General features: G+C 40.8%; 1 protein-coding gene across 2 annotated transcripts in view; it reads right to left on the minus strand.

The window, feature by feature from the left end:
* Positions 1 to 543: 543 nt before the first annotated feature.
* Positions 544 to 13,968, minus strand: part of BMX (BMX non-receptor tyrosine kinase) — a 37,440-nt gene continuing 24,015 nt past the window's right edge. For both annotated transcript variants that reach the window (XM_068962585.1, XM_068962586.1), the window contains 7 exons: positions 11,329 to 11,403; positions 10,330 to 10,501; positions 8,752 to 8,968; positions 7,734 to 7,798; positions 5,993 to 6,111; positions 2,488 to 2,645; positions 544 to 844 (listed from right to left, as the gene is read on the minus strand). In XM_068962585.1, the coding sequence (XP_068818686.1) occupies positions 770 to 844; positions 2,488 to 2,645; positions 5,993 to 6,111; positions 7,734 to 7,798; positions 8,752 to 8,968; positions 10,330 to 10,501; positions 11,329 to 11,403 (881 nt within the window). In that variant the 3' untranslated portion in view covers positions 544 to 769. The remainder of the gene's footprint in view (positions 845 to 2,487; positions 2,646 to 5,992; positions 6,112 to 7,733; positions 7,799 to 8,751; positions 8,969 to 10,329; positions 10,502 to 11,328; positions 11,404 to 13,968) is intronic.

The raw sequence follows: 13,968 nt of genomic DNA on the forward strand, positions 1-13,968 counted from the left end.
TTGTCTCTGTGACACATAGTTAACATATTATTGAATAATGTTGTTTAATTTCAGTTGTATATTTGTGTACATGATGACATAAATCCATTGTTCTGATTTGGATATCAGATGAGAACTGTATCATTTGAATTGAATTATGGAACACCTAATGGTGCCCACCACATAATGAGGTCTCCTAGGGCAATTCGGAATGACTGCACAGAAATATCTGGGAGGTTATTAAAAATACAAATTCTCAGCTTGCGTTCAGACCTGCTGTACCAGAATCTCTGGGGTAGTTCCTAATGAACCTGTGTTTTCATAAACTCTCCATTTGATTCTCATGCATGCTAAAGACTGAAACCATTGAGACATGAAGGCAGGTGTCACCATTTCTATGCTTGTTAATAGCATATTTAATTATCATGATAGTGGTGATATTAAGAAAAACAACAAATATCCAAAAACTAATTTTTCATTTCTGCTCAATCTTTACACATAATATACATCCTCTCTATTTTGCAATCAGAAAATGTGCTTCTGCTATAGGCTGGGAGGTGTAATACTAAGAGAAGCATAAACAAAATTACTAACTTGACCTAAATATCAAGGAATCTTTTGTTTCCTACCTTGTTTTTTCTAGATAATAGAACAGATAAAACAGCACACAGAATACCGTTAAGGAAAACTAGCTAAATTACAACATCTGTGCTAGGCTACTTTCCTTAAAAAGAATGAAAATGTTGGTCAACATTTATACTCATTCTCATCAGATCTTCTCACTTCTTCTTCAAGGCTTGTCTTTTTCCCGAAGTGGTTCAATGGATGATAGGAGCTGCTGAAATGTGGGACGCTTTTCTGGAAGCTAGATAAAAGAAAAATCCAATGGTTTAATTTATGAGGGTTCTGATTTAAAATAAACTATGTAAAATATTTATACTTCAGTCCTAAAACTAGCAATTCTTAAAATGTGGAAATGCTATAGACATTTCTTGTAAAGAGAAAACAAATAGAACCCTAAGAATTGGGAAAGAAAAATAAGAGTATCTTTATTTGCATAAGATACGACTGCATACCTTGAAAAACCAAGAGAATTAATGATAGAACAAACCCAAATAACAAAGGAATTAATCAGGAGAGCAGCATATAAAATTAACTGACAAAATCTATAGTCTTCCTGCTGCTGCTGGTAAGTCGCTTCAGTCGTGTCCGACTCTGTGCGACCCCATAGACGGCAGCCCACCAGGCTCCGGCGTCCCTGGGATTCTCCAGGCAAGAACACTGGATAGTCTCCCTATATATATATACAATAACCAATTAGAAGATATACTGGAAGAGAAAACTCCATTTACAATAGCAACAAACCCCAATAAAATACTAAAAAAAAAGTACTCCCCCAAATGAGGAAAACTTTAAAATGCTGCTGAAAAACACAAGTGTAGAATTGAGCACATAGAAAATAACATTGGTTGTCTTTGAATAGGACACATCAATAACATAGAGATGATGAATCTCCCAAGTTAGAATACAAACTCTTCCAAATATGAAGAAGCTTGTTTTAAGCTGAACAAATTGATTATCTAGTTTGTGGATTTTAAATATGCAAAATAGCTAAGAAAACTATTCAGAAAGAGCCAGACACAACTTAGCAACTAAACCGCCACCAAGAGGAAAGGAAGTAGGTCTGACTTACAGGTGTCTGTTTCTGAGTGGGAAGATAAAATTATGACTACAAAAAGTGGCAAAGAGTTTTGTGGAAAGTGGATGCTGGGAAAAGAGTTTGGTGCATGGTCAAGATTGACTAAGTTTAAAATAAAATTTAACTGTAAGTGAATTTAAAAGTAAGCTGAGCTTCTTAGGTGGGGCAGTGGTAAAGAATCCTGCCGCCAATACAGGAGACGCAGAAGACACGGTTCGATCCCTGAGTGGAGAGGATTCCCTGGAGAAGGAAATGGTCACCCACTCCAGTATTCTTGCCTGGAAAATTCCATGGACAGAAAGGAGCCTGGCGGGCTACAGTCCATGGGTTCACAAAGAGTCGGACATGACAGAGCAAGTAAGAAGAGCATAACCACAACTAAGACTCGACAGAGCCATAAAGAAATATGAACAAAATTGTTGGCACCTATAGTGCTGGTTTCAGCAGAGGCCCAGGGCCACCGTCACCTGCTCTGTAGCAAGTGTGCGCATGCTCAGTCGCTTCAGTCCTGTCCGACTCTTTTGTGACCCCATGGACTGTAGCCCGCCAGGCTCCTCTGTCCATGGGATTCTCCAGGCAAGAATACTGGAGTGGGTTGCCATTTCCTTCTCCAGAGGGTCTTCCAGATTCAAGGACTGAACCACATCCCCTGTGTCTCCTGTATTGCGGCCAACTCTTCACCACTGAGCCACTCGGAAAGCCCCTCGAGCAAGTGCCTGCGCTCAGAAGCGCTCCTTCCGGCGGTGACCCAACAAGCAGCCGCATGCGCCCGCGCCGCTGCCCGCCCCGCCCCGTCGTGGGGCACTCGCCTCGTGCCAGCAGCTGTACATGATGTGGTAGACGGTGTCCGACGCCAGCTGGGGCCGGTAGAGCCGGTGGCCCTGGGAGACCTTCACGACCACCTGCGAGTTGTCGTACAAGTCGTAGGGCTGCTTCCCCAGGCTGAACACTTCCCACATCAGGATCCCTGCCCCGCGACGAGGGCGGCCAGCCGACAGAGGAAAGAGAGCCCACGTCAGAATGTACAGTTTGCCACGTGAGCTTCACGCGTCAGCAAGGCTCTGGGTCAGAGCCTGGGTCCCTGGGGGATGAGTCCCAGCAAGAAGGGCGGATTAGGGAGGACAGACTGGGCTAGCCCTTCTGGAGCCCCAGCTCTCTTATTCCTGCTCCCTGAGGCCCCGACGCCCATTCTTGCTGGGAAACGGGGAGGCGGCCTGGGTCGCTGCAGGGGGAGGTCCCTGGGGCCAGGGCCCCTGGGCTGCTTCAGAGAGGCGGCGGCCCCGTCGAAGCCACAGGGACAGCCCCAGCTTCAACCCTTAGAGCGAGGCGTGGAAGTCCCCGCCCTTTCTCTCTGCCTTGGCAATAATTTCCTGGCACTCACACATTACCTTTGGGTGGAAATTTAAGATAAGGTCATGGACAACTTTCCGGCTTTTCTATTGCCTCAGTCCTCTGGAAGGTGGTTCTCCACCTTCTTGGCACCAGGGACCCATTTCGTGGAAGATAATTTTTCCCCGGGACCGGAGGGGGCAGGATGGTTTTGGGATGTTTCAAACGCGTTACATTTATCATGCACTTTATTTCTAAGCTAATGTTGCCACTGATCTGACAGGAGGCACCGGGTCTCTGCCCTAGAGGTTGGGGACCTTTGTTCTAAAATACTTTGTGGGTCAGGTGTCCTTTTGAGAATCTGCTTAAAACCATTGGCTTCCCCTCAAGACAGTGAATGCACAGAATTTTCTGACTCATTTTCTGGAAGTTCACAGAGTGTTTTCTGGAAGTATCCAGAGTATGGCAGACTCCAGATTAAGAAACTGAGCTCTGGTCATGGTGGGCAAGAGGGTGGCGTCTGGGGCCAGTCAGACATGGCTTTTGAGGCACAGGTTTGCCACTTACAAGGTGGGCAAGCTTCTTTGGCCTTCTCAGTTCTGCTTCCCCGTCTGTAATATGTGGATATTTGCATGTCACAAAGTTGTCATGAGGATTGAACAGGATGAAACACTTGGAGCACTTAAAGGACACTGGGGACATTTTAAGCTCTCTAAATAGTGGCCATTGTGCTGTCATACTAGCCATGCCAGAGAATTCCAGCAGTCAACCAACCTCAAAAGCTTTAGAAAAACAGACATATGTAAGAAGGGAGAAAATTGTTCTAGAACCATAACTGAAGTACTAACTTCAAAACTTTGACTTTTAGGGCTACAGATTTTATGTAAAATATTTATAGTCAGGCAGTATTACAATTTGTGGGGACTGTGTGTGTGTGTTTTAAACATTCTAAAAGAACCATCCAAAAATTTGTTGACTCCTTCACAACTCTCTCCTTTGAAGCGGGTCCACTTATCTCATGAATAATATCATTGCTTAAAATGTCTGGGGCTCCTCTTTGATAATTGCTTTCAGAGGTTTTGGTTTATTTTGAGTATTCTTACTAGGGTTAGATTATTTAAGAATGAATTTAGTTTTTGGAAACAGCCAGAAAATATTTGCAGCCAAATTCTGGCACATAAAAGATAAGCAATTGACCTGGGTAATACAATTTTTGGTCAAAAAGCAGTTGTGACTATTACGAATTCTGATATTTTTTTCTGAGTAAGAAATTTTTATTAACTTGAAAACAAAGTATTTGCAGAGTGTTATGGGTATGCAAACTAACCTGATTAATTGCCCTTTACACTCCGGAAATATCTTTGTACTGTATTCAGTCAGGGCTCTGGGGCCACCTTTAAGGGGCAGAGTAGTGGCTTGGCTGCCTGGGGTCTAAACTCCTTCTTGGTCTACTGGAGACATTCTGATTTCATCTATTTGTACACTGGGACTTTGACTAAGATATATTTTAAATAAAACAATTTTCTGATAGTTGGAGTGGGGCGGGCCTGGATTCTTATTTTTTTTAATATCTTTTATAAGGCATATGAATTGGTATAAAGAGATTGAAACTAATTTTGACAAGTTCATCAGCACAAAATTACATCAAGTATTCACTAAAATGCTCTTCGTAGTTTTTCCTTTTTCTGTATAATTCTTGGAATATTTTTTACAATGAACAATACCACTTTTATAAAAGGAAGAATTTTTTTTAAAATTATCACATAGAAAAATAAATGGCTAACTAAATTTTCCTTTGTTCAGACAGTCTCAGTTGTCATGTAGAAAGTCAAATTATACTTATGGACTAAGACAGGCATGAAATAGTTCTCAGTTGTATTTAATATATTCCATAACCTTATGATAATTTGTAATACTTATCCTGGGCCCATCTGACAGTGATTTTAAACAAGCCTGACATTCCTACTGATGTGGAAAAATACCAGAATATCTACAGAAGCACAATTTAAGAATTATCTCTGTTTTCTAATTGCTGCTGCTGTTTATTCGCTAAGTCGTGTCCAACTCTTCGCGACCCCATGGACCGTAGCCCGCTAGGCTCCTCTGTCCAAGGGATTTCCCAGGAAAGAATATTGGATTGGGTTGCCATTTCCTCCTCCAGGGGCTCTTCCTGACCCAGGGATCAAACCTGTGTCTCCTGTTTGGCAGGCAGATTCTTTACCACTGAGCCACCAGGGAAGCAATTTTGTAATTATGTTTACTTAATTTCAATGCAGATCTTTTAATAAAATAGGGAAGGCCACATAGTAAGTTTGCTAGGTTTGAGGGTCATGCAGTCTCTGTGGCAGTTACTGCTGCAAGCACAAAATCAGCCACAGACGATACATAAACCATATGTACAGAGGACACGGCAGCACTCCAATAAAACTTCCCCTGTAGAAACAGGCCACTGGAATTGGTTCTGTGTCATGGTTTGCTGACCCCTGATCTAAATGATGAATTTTAACAAAGACACTAGCTGAAATTGGGATGGGCCAAAGAAAGTGCTAACTCATGTTTGGTGTTTACACCAGGCATGCCCCCCCAAATTGGTCAACTCAGAATAATGGTTATTATGCCACTTTCATGCACAAAGCTGATGACTTCGTTTTAAGCCCTTCAACGTTTTATACCTCATGCAAACTGGGTTTTAGTTTTCAGTGACTCCTTTTTGAAAACAAAATCTTCAATGCAAAAAGCATTTAGCCCTTTTGATTTTTATGAGGAGGTGTTAGCAACACACCAATTATACAGTAAGTGGCAGACATCCTAACACCAACCCAAGAAAGGGTCACCATCATCGTCTTCAATCCCTTGCTTATCTCTGGGTATACAGGTAATTTTGTAAGTGCTCAGAGGGTTTGCTGAAAATGGATGTTGCTGCTATGTGGTTTCCTGTTGTGGAAGCCAGCTTGTGAAATGGGTCTCATGTGGCCACATTCTTACCGAATGCCCATACGTCTGACTTGCTGCTGTATTTGAAGTAGTGAAACACCTCTGGGGCTGACCACTTGACTGGAAACTTTGTTCCTACGGAACTGACATACTGGTCGTCAAGAACATACCTGCAGGGGAAAACATCAACACAGCCTTTACACCACTTGGCTGTATCAAGTGGGAAGCCCTCTGCTGGCCGATGCAGGGCTTGCAGCCATCCAGTCTCGGCTGCGGGCCTCGATTTTCTGAATCTTTCAATTTTGGGGCTTAGCTAGAGGCTGCTTATGACTTGTAAGCATTTTTAAAAAATGATATCTAGTTTTGAAAATACCAAAATATGAATGCAAAGTATTTTTTAAATATAAAATATTTTTTAAAAAACATAAAAGTGAAATCACTCTGAATCCCACCCCAAGGATAGTCATGCTACAACTTAAGATACATTTTTGCTTGTACTTTCCAATCTTTTTTTATATATAATTTGAACGAAATTGGGTTTCTGTTGTACTGAGGTTTGCTTTTATTTTTCCTTTAACGACATATCAAGAACATTTTCCCCATGGTTACGTTTTCTTGTGCAGCATCATGTTTAATGGCTGAATAGTCTTCCCTCTTATGGATTAATGTAATTTGTTTAATTGTGTAAGTTGCTTCTAATCTGCTGTTGTAAGCAATGATGGACAACAATATCTTATGAAGATATCAAGATGATAAAAATATATGTTCAAGGATATGCAGTACACTTTTGTTTATAATATTTAGGGGTTCCAGAAGAGGAGCAGCTTTTCATAATGAATTTTGAAGAAAACTTAAAAAAAAACCCACAGGTTTCCCTATAGTGTTTTCAGGGACATGTTTGCTAAATATAGGGCTGGCTTTGGTCAACTCTTCAGATCTTTTTGAAACTATATTATCCCTCCTCAGAATTATGTTTATGTTGAATTGGCACAACTTTATAGTTGTATTTTGTCTCAATGGCAGGGACATCTGCTTGCCCTCTAGACTCAACTGTGGGCATTTTGAGGGCAGGGATTAACCCATTTATATCAGTATCTCCCACAGGGCCTAGGCATTAGGCACTCAATAAATGTTTGTTGAATGGAAAAACCAGATATGTCTTCATTTCCTGTATAAAACCATGAAAATTGGCTCTGAGGCTTAAATAGTAAGCGATTCAGAATTCAGGAAATGGAAGATTCTTCTTAAACTGCTATCACAATCAAACTAATTTTTCAAATCCTAAAGTGTTGCTAGAATGCCAAGAGAATCTGAGTCTACTGCCTTACCTGATGCTACAGAAAATTTAATAAATGACAAGAAAAATTTTCCTAGTGTTAATGCTGTGCCCATTTGAGCATATAGTATGAAGAAAAAACCAGAACGGGCTAAAGGAGAAACACACACACACGCACATGTTCTCTCCACCCCACCTCCGCCCCAATCAAGGCTTTTTAAACTTTTCTTGTTTTTTTTCCTGGCTGTAACAGGTTATATATGAATATTTAGGATCTTTTGTGGATTTATTTACATTTAGAAAATATTTATCAAGGTTTTGAAAGAATTAAGAGAGCCTTGGGATAATTTCTGAAGAACAATCCTATTTTTATCAGTGAAGAAATGAGTGTTCAGGGGTAGTGTGAGTGAGGAGATCCAGGTTTCTAAGCCCCCAATCCAGAGCATGTTTTGTATCCCCGTTTAGATGTGAATGGAAATCCTTCTTTCATTGGTTGCCCTTTTGGAACTGGCTTACCTCGTCATCCCGAAGTCAGAAACCTTCACAGAGAGATCACTGTCTACCAAGCAGTTCCGAGCAGCCTTTAGAGGGAAAACAAAATTACCAATAGTGAAAATGACCAAGGATCCCCTGACACCAAAATCACACATTTTCCTTCCCTTTGGGACATTTGTCAGCAAAATCTAAGATATCACAACCCCAAATGCTGTATTTAAAAGGAAATATCTAGAGTATAGATGTCGTCTTTTTTCCTTTGCAATTTTCAATCTTCCACAATGACAATGTGCTCACAGAAGTATCTTCCCTCAAGCATCCATCCTCGTCAAACAGTATGAGAGGTATTAGACATGAAACACAGAACCTGAGCTCATCAACAAGAAGGGAAAAATCACGTCTAGGGGTTCCCTCTCCATTGCTAGGACCCTGTGTGTTAACAGGCACTTTGCAGGTGTAAATGCGGCACTGAGAATCCGGAATGCACTGGCCTAGCATGCGTGGCACGTTTGCTGTTTAGCACCAGAAAATCTCTAAAGATCAATCAATACCAGTGCAAATCAAGCAGAATACTCTCCACATCCACCCTGACTCAAAGATGCACGCATTTCATTTCTTGTATTTTCAGTTATCGTATTAAATGATTGCTTTAGCACTAAATCCTTCCTGGAGTAAAGGTTAGCTTGGGTTAACTGGTTCTGGGAAACACTAAATTGACCAAAGTCTTTCCTTTGCATCTGTTTTCCATTATACCACGACCTAACTACATAGACCTTGATGGCTTCTTTAGAAATTCTTTTTATACTTGAATGTTTTATTTTGAATTGTGGTTTTTATCACAAAAGTGTCATGTGCTTAAGCAAATGAGCAAAATATTGGTTGGTCAAAAAGTTCATTTGGGGTTTTTTTGTAACATCTTATGGAAAAACCTAAACGAACTTTTTTGCCAATGCAGTGTAAGTGAAGATGCTCTCTTTGCCGTCCCTCCCAATGGCCCCGTTGCTGGAGACGGGAGCCGGAGATGGCTTTCTTTCCTTACCAAGTCCCGATGTATGAATTGGTGGCTCTCCAAGAAGGCCATGCCTTCACAAACATCATAGCACATTTCTAAGAGCTGGGAGGGTTCAAGTCTTTTTCCATGACTCTTCAGGTAACTCAGTAAGCAGCCATTGGTTATATATTCAGTCACTATGTATATAGGGTATCTCTTTGAACACACTCCGTAGAATTTCACCAGCTTGGGATGGTTGAGTTTCCTGGAAGCAACAGATATTCAAAGTTCAATACTGAATTTCCATACTCCATTTTCCAGATGTCCTGAAAAAGAATCACTGTCAGATTTTTGTTTGTTTTAATTTCTGCCCTTATACTGGAACAGAAAAGATGGGTAAGTTTAGAATCTGATTCCGGGAGCATTAGCCTTTGGAAGCAGAAAAATGCTGCCTCCTTTTGGGCGCTGACAACCTCAGCATCCATTAAGCTGCTTTGGGTTCTTGTTCAGCTTTCCTGCAGAGAATCAGGGAAGCAGTGGTCTGTCTATTACCTCAGAAATCCTGCTTAGTCTTGTAGCATCTTGAGAACTTCTATGACTGATTTGGAGGAAGCTATATCCTAAGAGCAGTCACTTCCATTTTAAAGCATCTAACAGATGTCTAAACATTTCATTAAGAAAATAGAATATGAAGGTAAAATGAAAACAGTTGTCATATTAGAGAAGTGAGATTAGTTGTGATTTTCCTTTCTTTTAAAAAAGCTTCATTTTGAGTTATTATTATGTCATTTTTTGTTAATAGATTTAGAAAACAGTAACTACATGACATGGGCTTCCCAGGTGACTCAGTGGTAAAGAGATCCGCCTGCCAAGCAGGAAACATGGGTTCCATCCCTGGGTCAGGAAGATCCCCTGGGGGAGGGCATGGCAACCCACTCCAGTATTCTTGCCTGGAGAATCCTGTGGGCAGAGGAGCCTGGCGGGCTATAGTCCATGGGGTCACAAAAGAGTCGAACATGACTTAGCAGCTAAACAACAACCAGAACCACATGACATAGCACTTCTAGTAGGTCCCCACAGCTATTATGGTGTTCATCAATTACTCCTTATGTAACTGGCCTACTTTTGTCAATTAACAGGATGATTCTTTTTTTCTTTTCCATTATGGTTTATTACAGGATATAGAATATAGTTCCCTGTGCTATATAGTAGGACCTTGTTGTTTATCCATTCTGTATATAATAATTTGCATCTGCATTTGCATTTTGCACCCTAAACTCCCACTCCACCCCTCCCACTTCCCCTCCCCCCGGCAGCCACAAGTCTGTTCTGTATGTCGGTGAGTCTGTTTCTTTTTCACAGAGAAGTTCATTTGAGTCACTTTAGATTCCGCACATAAGTGATATATGATATTTGTCTTTTTGTGTCTTCACTTAATATGCTAACATCTAGGTCTATCCATATTGCTGCAAATGACATTTTTCATTTTTGTGGCTAATACTCCGTTATATAGTCTATGATATGTGGACCCTTGATTCAGGCCTTACAGATGTTAGGGACAGTCCTGTTAGCATGAACGTCCTCTCTTGATGAGGGCTAAACAACAATTCCTCAGAAGAAACTTACGTCATGGTCTGGGCCTCCTGGAAGAATTCATCTTCTGACATGGAGCCCTCCTTGATCATCTTAACAGCAACATCATACTGCCCCTTCCACTTGCCCAGATGGACTACTCCAAACTGGCCACTTCCCAGCTCCTTCAACAGGGTAATCTCTTCACGTTTCAGTTCCCAGATTCCTAATAAAGCAAGACAGGCACTCTTTAGGATAAGAATAGAAGGGTTGGAGGCTAACAGCTTCTCAAGTGACTTCCTCTCCAGTGAGACTTTAATATTGACGACATGAAGAACAGCAAGCCTTTTTTAAAAAGTTGCTCACTTAAAAAAGAAAACTGTTAGTTCTGTGATCTTATGACCTGTTAAACCACATGACAGTGCCACCAGAACAGCTTCAATTAGTGACAAGAAAGATTAGAGTTAAAAAACCTTTACCAACCAGAGGTATGTTGGAAAGACTTGATGTGTTTAGTGCTCTTAGCTTGGTGAAATAACATTATGTTTTCTTATAAAACAAGTTAAACTCTGATTTGGGAGGGTGTCATTATTGTAAATTTACTGGGAAAAAAAAAGGAAGACAGGAAGCAGATCCCTGTTCAGATAGTGCTAGGGAGGGCCTCAACTCTAATATATTCATTAATTTTCTTGAACAAACTAAAATCTTTTCTATCCTCCCAACCTAATTTTGTAATCTCCCTAGCATACCAAAAAGATGGATCCACTCCTGTCCTTTCTTATTCTGGGAGTCTGTGCCTGATCATGGGGCTAGTTTGCAACCTTGTGTACTTATGATAATGACACTCTCCCAGATCAGAGTTTAATTTGCTTTATAAGAAAATGTTATTTTACCAAGCTAAGGGTACTAAGCACACTAAGGATTCTTTACCGCTGAGCCACCAGATATATAATATATAAAAATGTATGTCAGTGTATGTATACATACATATAAATATATATATTTTTAAACCAAAAAAGATAGGAGTTTAGGACCACAAGGGCATGTCCTTACCGCTTCCCAAGGACACAGAGATGGGAACCTTATTGGCCTTGGTCGACACAGGGTGGCGGAGTCGTGTGATCATGCCTGCAATGAAATCAGCAACAGTATCATCGCTTGATCACATTGTATCACATCACATTACATTACATTGGTTCACATCTCTGCTTCTGCTGTCTCTAGAGGAGCTAAAAAAGCACAGAGTTCAGGATGTTCTCATGCAGAATCTATTCTGACCATATTCGTCCTGTAAAATTAATTTGCTGGACTTGACTAATTAGTTCTATATAAAGCAAAAATTAAAAGTGTAAAACTACTTTATGTGATTTTTAAAAATCTCATCAAAATTAGTTTCTTGATGGAATCTATTTTAAAATTTTTCCCATTTTTGCTAACTTTTTTTCCTTTTTGATTATTGTGTTATTAGCTAGCCATCTGGAGAAGGCAATGGCACCCTACTCCAGTACTCTTGCCTGGAAAATCCCATGGACGGAGGAGCGGCTGTGGTCCATGGGGTCGCTAAGAGTCGGACACGACTGAGCGACTTCACTTTCCCTTTTCACTTTCATGCATTGGAGAAGGAAATGGCAACCCAATCCAGTGTTCTTGCCTGGAGAATCCCAGGGACGGGGGAGCCTGGTGGGCTGCCGTCTATGGGGTCGCACAGAGTCGGACACGACTGAAGCGACTTAGCAGCAGCAGCAGCGGCACAGTGGATTTACAATATTATGTTAGTTTTGGGTGTACAACCTAGTGATTCAATATTTTTATAGATTATACTCATTTAAAGGTATTAGAAAATAATGGCTATATTTCCCTGTGCTGTATAATATATCCTTATGACTTATTTTATACATAGTAGTTTGTATTGTTTAATCCCCTACTCCTGTCTTGCCCCTTCCCTGTCTCTCCCCCAGTAACCACTAGTTTGTTCTCTATATCTGTGAGTATGGTTAGTTATATTCATACATTTGTTTATTTTTTAGATTCCACATATGTGATAACAAAGTATTTGTCTTTCTTTGTATGACATTTCACTGAACATAAACCTTCTAGTCCACCGACTTGTTGCAAATGATAGAATTTCATCCTCTTTTATGACTGAGTAATATTCCATTGTATATATGTACCACATCTTCTTTTGGAGAAGGAAATGGCAATCCACTCCAGTACTGTTGCCTGGAAAATCCCATGGACAGAGGAGCCTGGAAGGCTACAGTCCATGGGGTCACAAAGAGTCGGACATGACTGACCGACTTCACTTTCACCACATCTTCTTTATCTGTTCATCTGTGGATGGATACTTAGGTTGCTTCCATATCTCAGCTATTGTAAATAATGCGTCTATGAACATGGGGGTACATATATCTTTTCAAGTGAATGCTTTTATTTTCTTTAGATGTATACCCAGGAATGGAATTCCTGGATCATATGGCAATTTCTATATATATATATCAGCAGTCAATCAGACAAAATTAAAAAGAGTGATAGTACCCAGGGTCAGTGAGAATGAAGTGTTGCTCTTGGTAGGAGTGTACATTTCTGAAAAGCATTCGACAGCGCCTCAATTTTAAATGTTCTTAACCATTATCTCAAATTCTTTTAGGGAATTTGGCTACAGAAACACCCATACAGGTTCACGAAGCTATATTTACTGAAACAGCCAGTATTATGGGAAAATATTGTATATACTCCAACTGCTTATCAGTGCAGGATTAGGTGAAAAATTATGGAGTAATTCTACACTAGAATTCTCTTTTAACAGAACAGGCTCAACTGTATACATGTGCATGGAAAGACCTCTAAGATGCTGAGTAAAGAAAGTAAGCTAAAAAGTAGTATGTGTAGAATTGGAGAAGGAAGTGGCAACCCACTCCAGTGTTCTTGCCTGGAGAATCCCAGAGACGGGATAGCCTTGGTGGGCTGCCGTCTATGGGGGTCTCACAGAGTCGGACATGACTGAAGCGACTTAGCAGCAGCAGCAGCAGCAGTATGTGTAGAATGATCTCATCTCTGTAAACATATAATGTGTATTCATACACACATATATAATATATATACATATATAATGAATGTTAGTATCAGTGTAGAAAAAAAATTCTTTCAGAATAGACACTGACTTGTTCATGGAGGTTATGTCTCCAGTGATACACATTTCTATATTATTTGAAGTTTACAGTCGTCTTCTATAGGCAGAAAAGAAACCTGCAAATATTTTTAAAGGGAATCTCTACTTCTAAGTCACTGAACTCACTGAGCTTCGTTTTTTTCTGGCATTGTAGAGTGTATAATGTTATATTCCAGGAATGTGGGTTAAAAACCACACAGCAGGGCTTCCCTGGTGGCTCAGTGGTAAAGAATCCGCCTGTCAATGCTGGAGACACAAGTTCGATCCCTGATCCAGGAGGATCCCACATGTCGCAGAGCAACGAAGCCTGTGCCCCACAATTACTGAGCCTGTGCTCTAGAGTCCAGGAGCCACAACTGCTGAGCCCAAGTGCCCCAACTATTGAAGCCTGTACACCCTAGAGCCCGTGCTCCACAAGAGAAGTCACTGCAGTGAGAAGCCCACGCACTGCACCTAGAGAAAGCCAGCGCAGCAACAAAGACCCAGCAGAGCCCCAAATAAATGAAGGAATAAAATTGTGTGTG

Source organism: Capricornis sumatraensis, chromosome X, assembly GCF_032405125.1.
Source record: "Capricornis sumatraensis isolate serow.1 chromosome X, serow.2, whole genome shotgun sequence".
In the NCBI taxonomy this organism is placed as follows: Eukaryota; Metazoa; Chordata; class Mammalia; order Artiodactyla; family Bovidae; genus Capricornis; species Capricornis sumatraensis.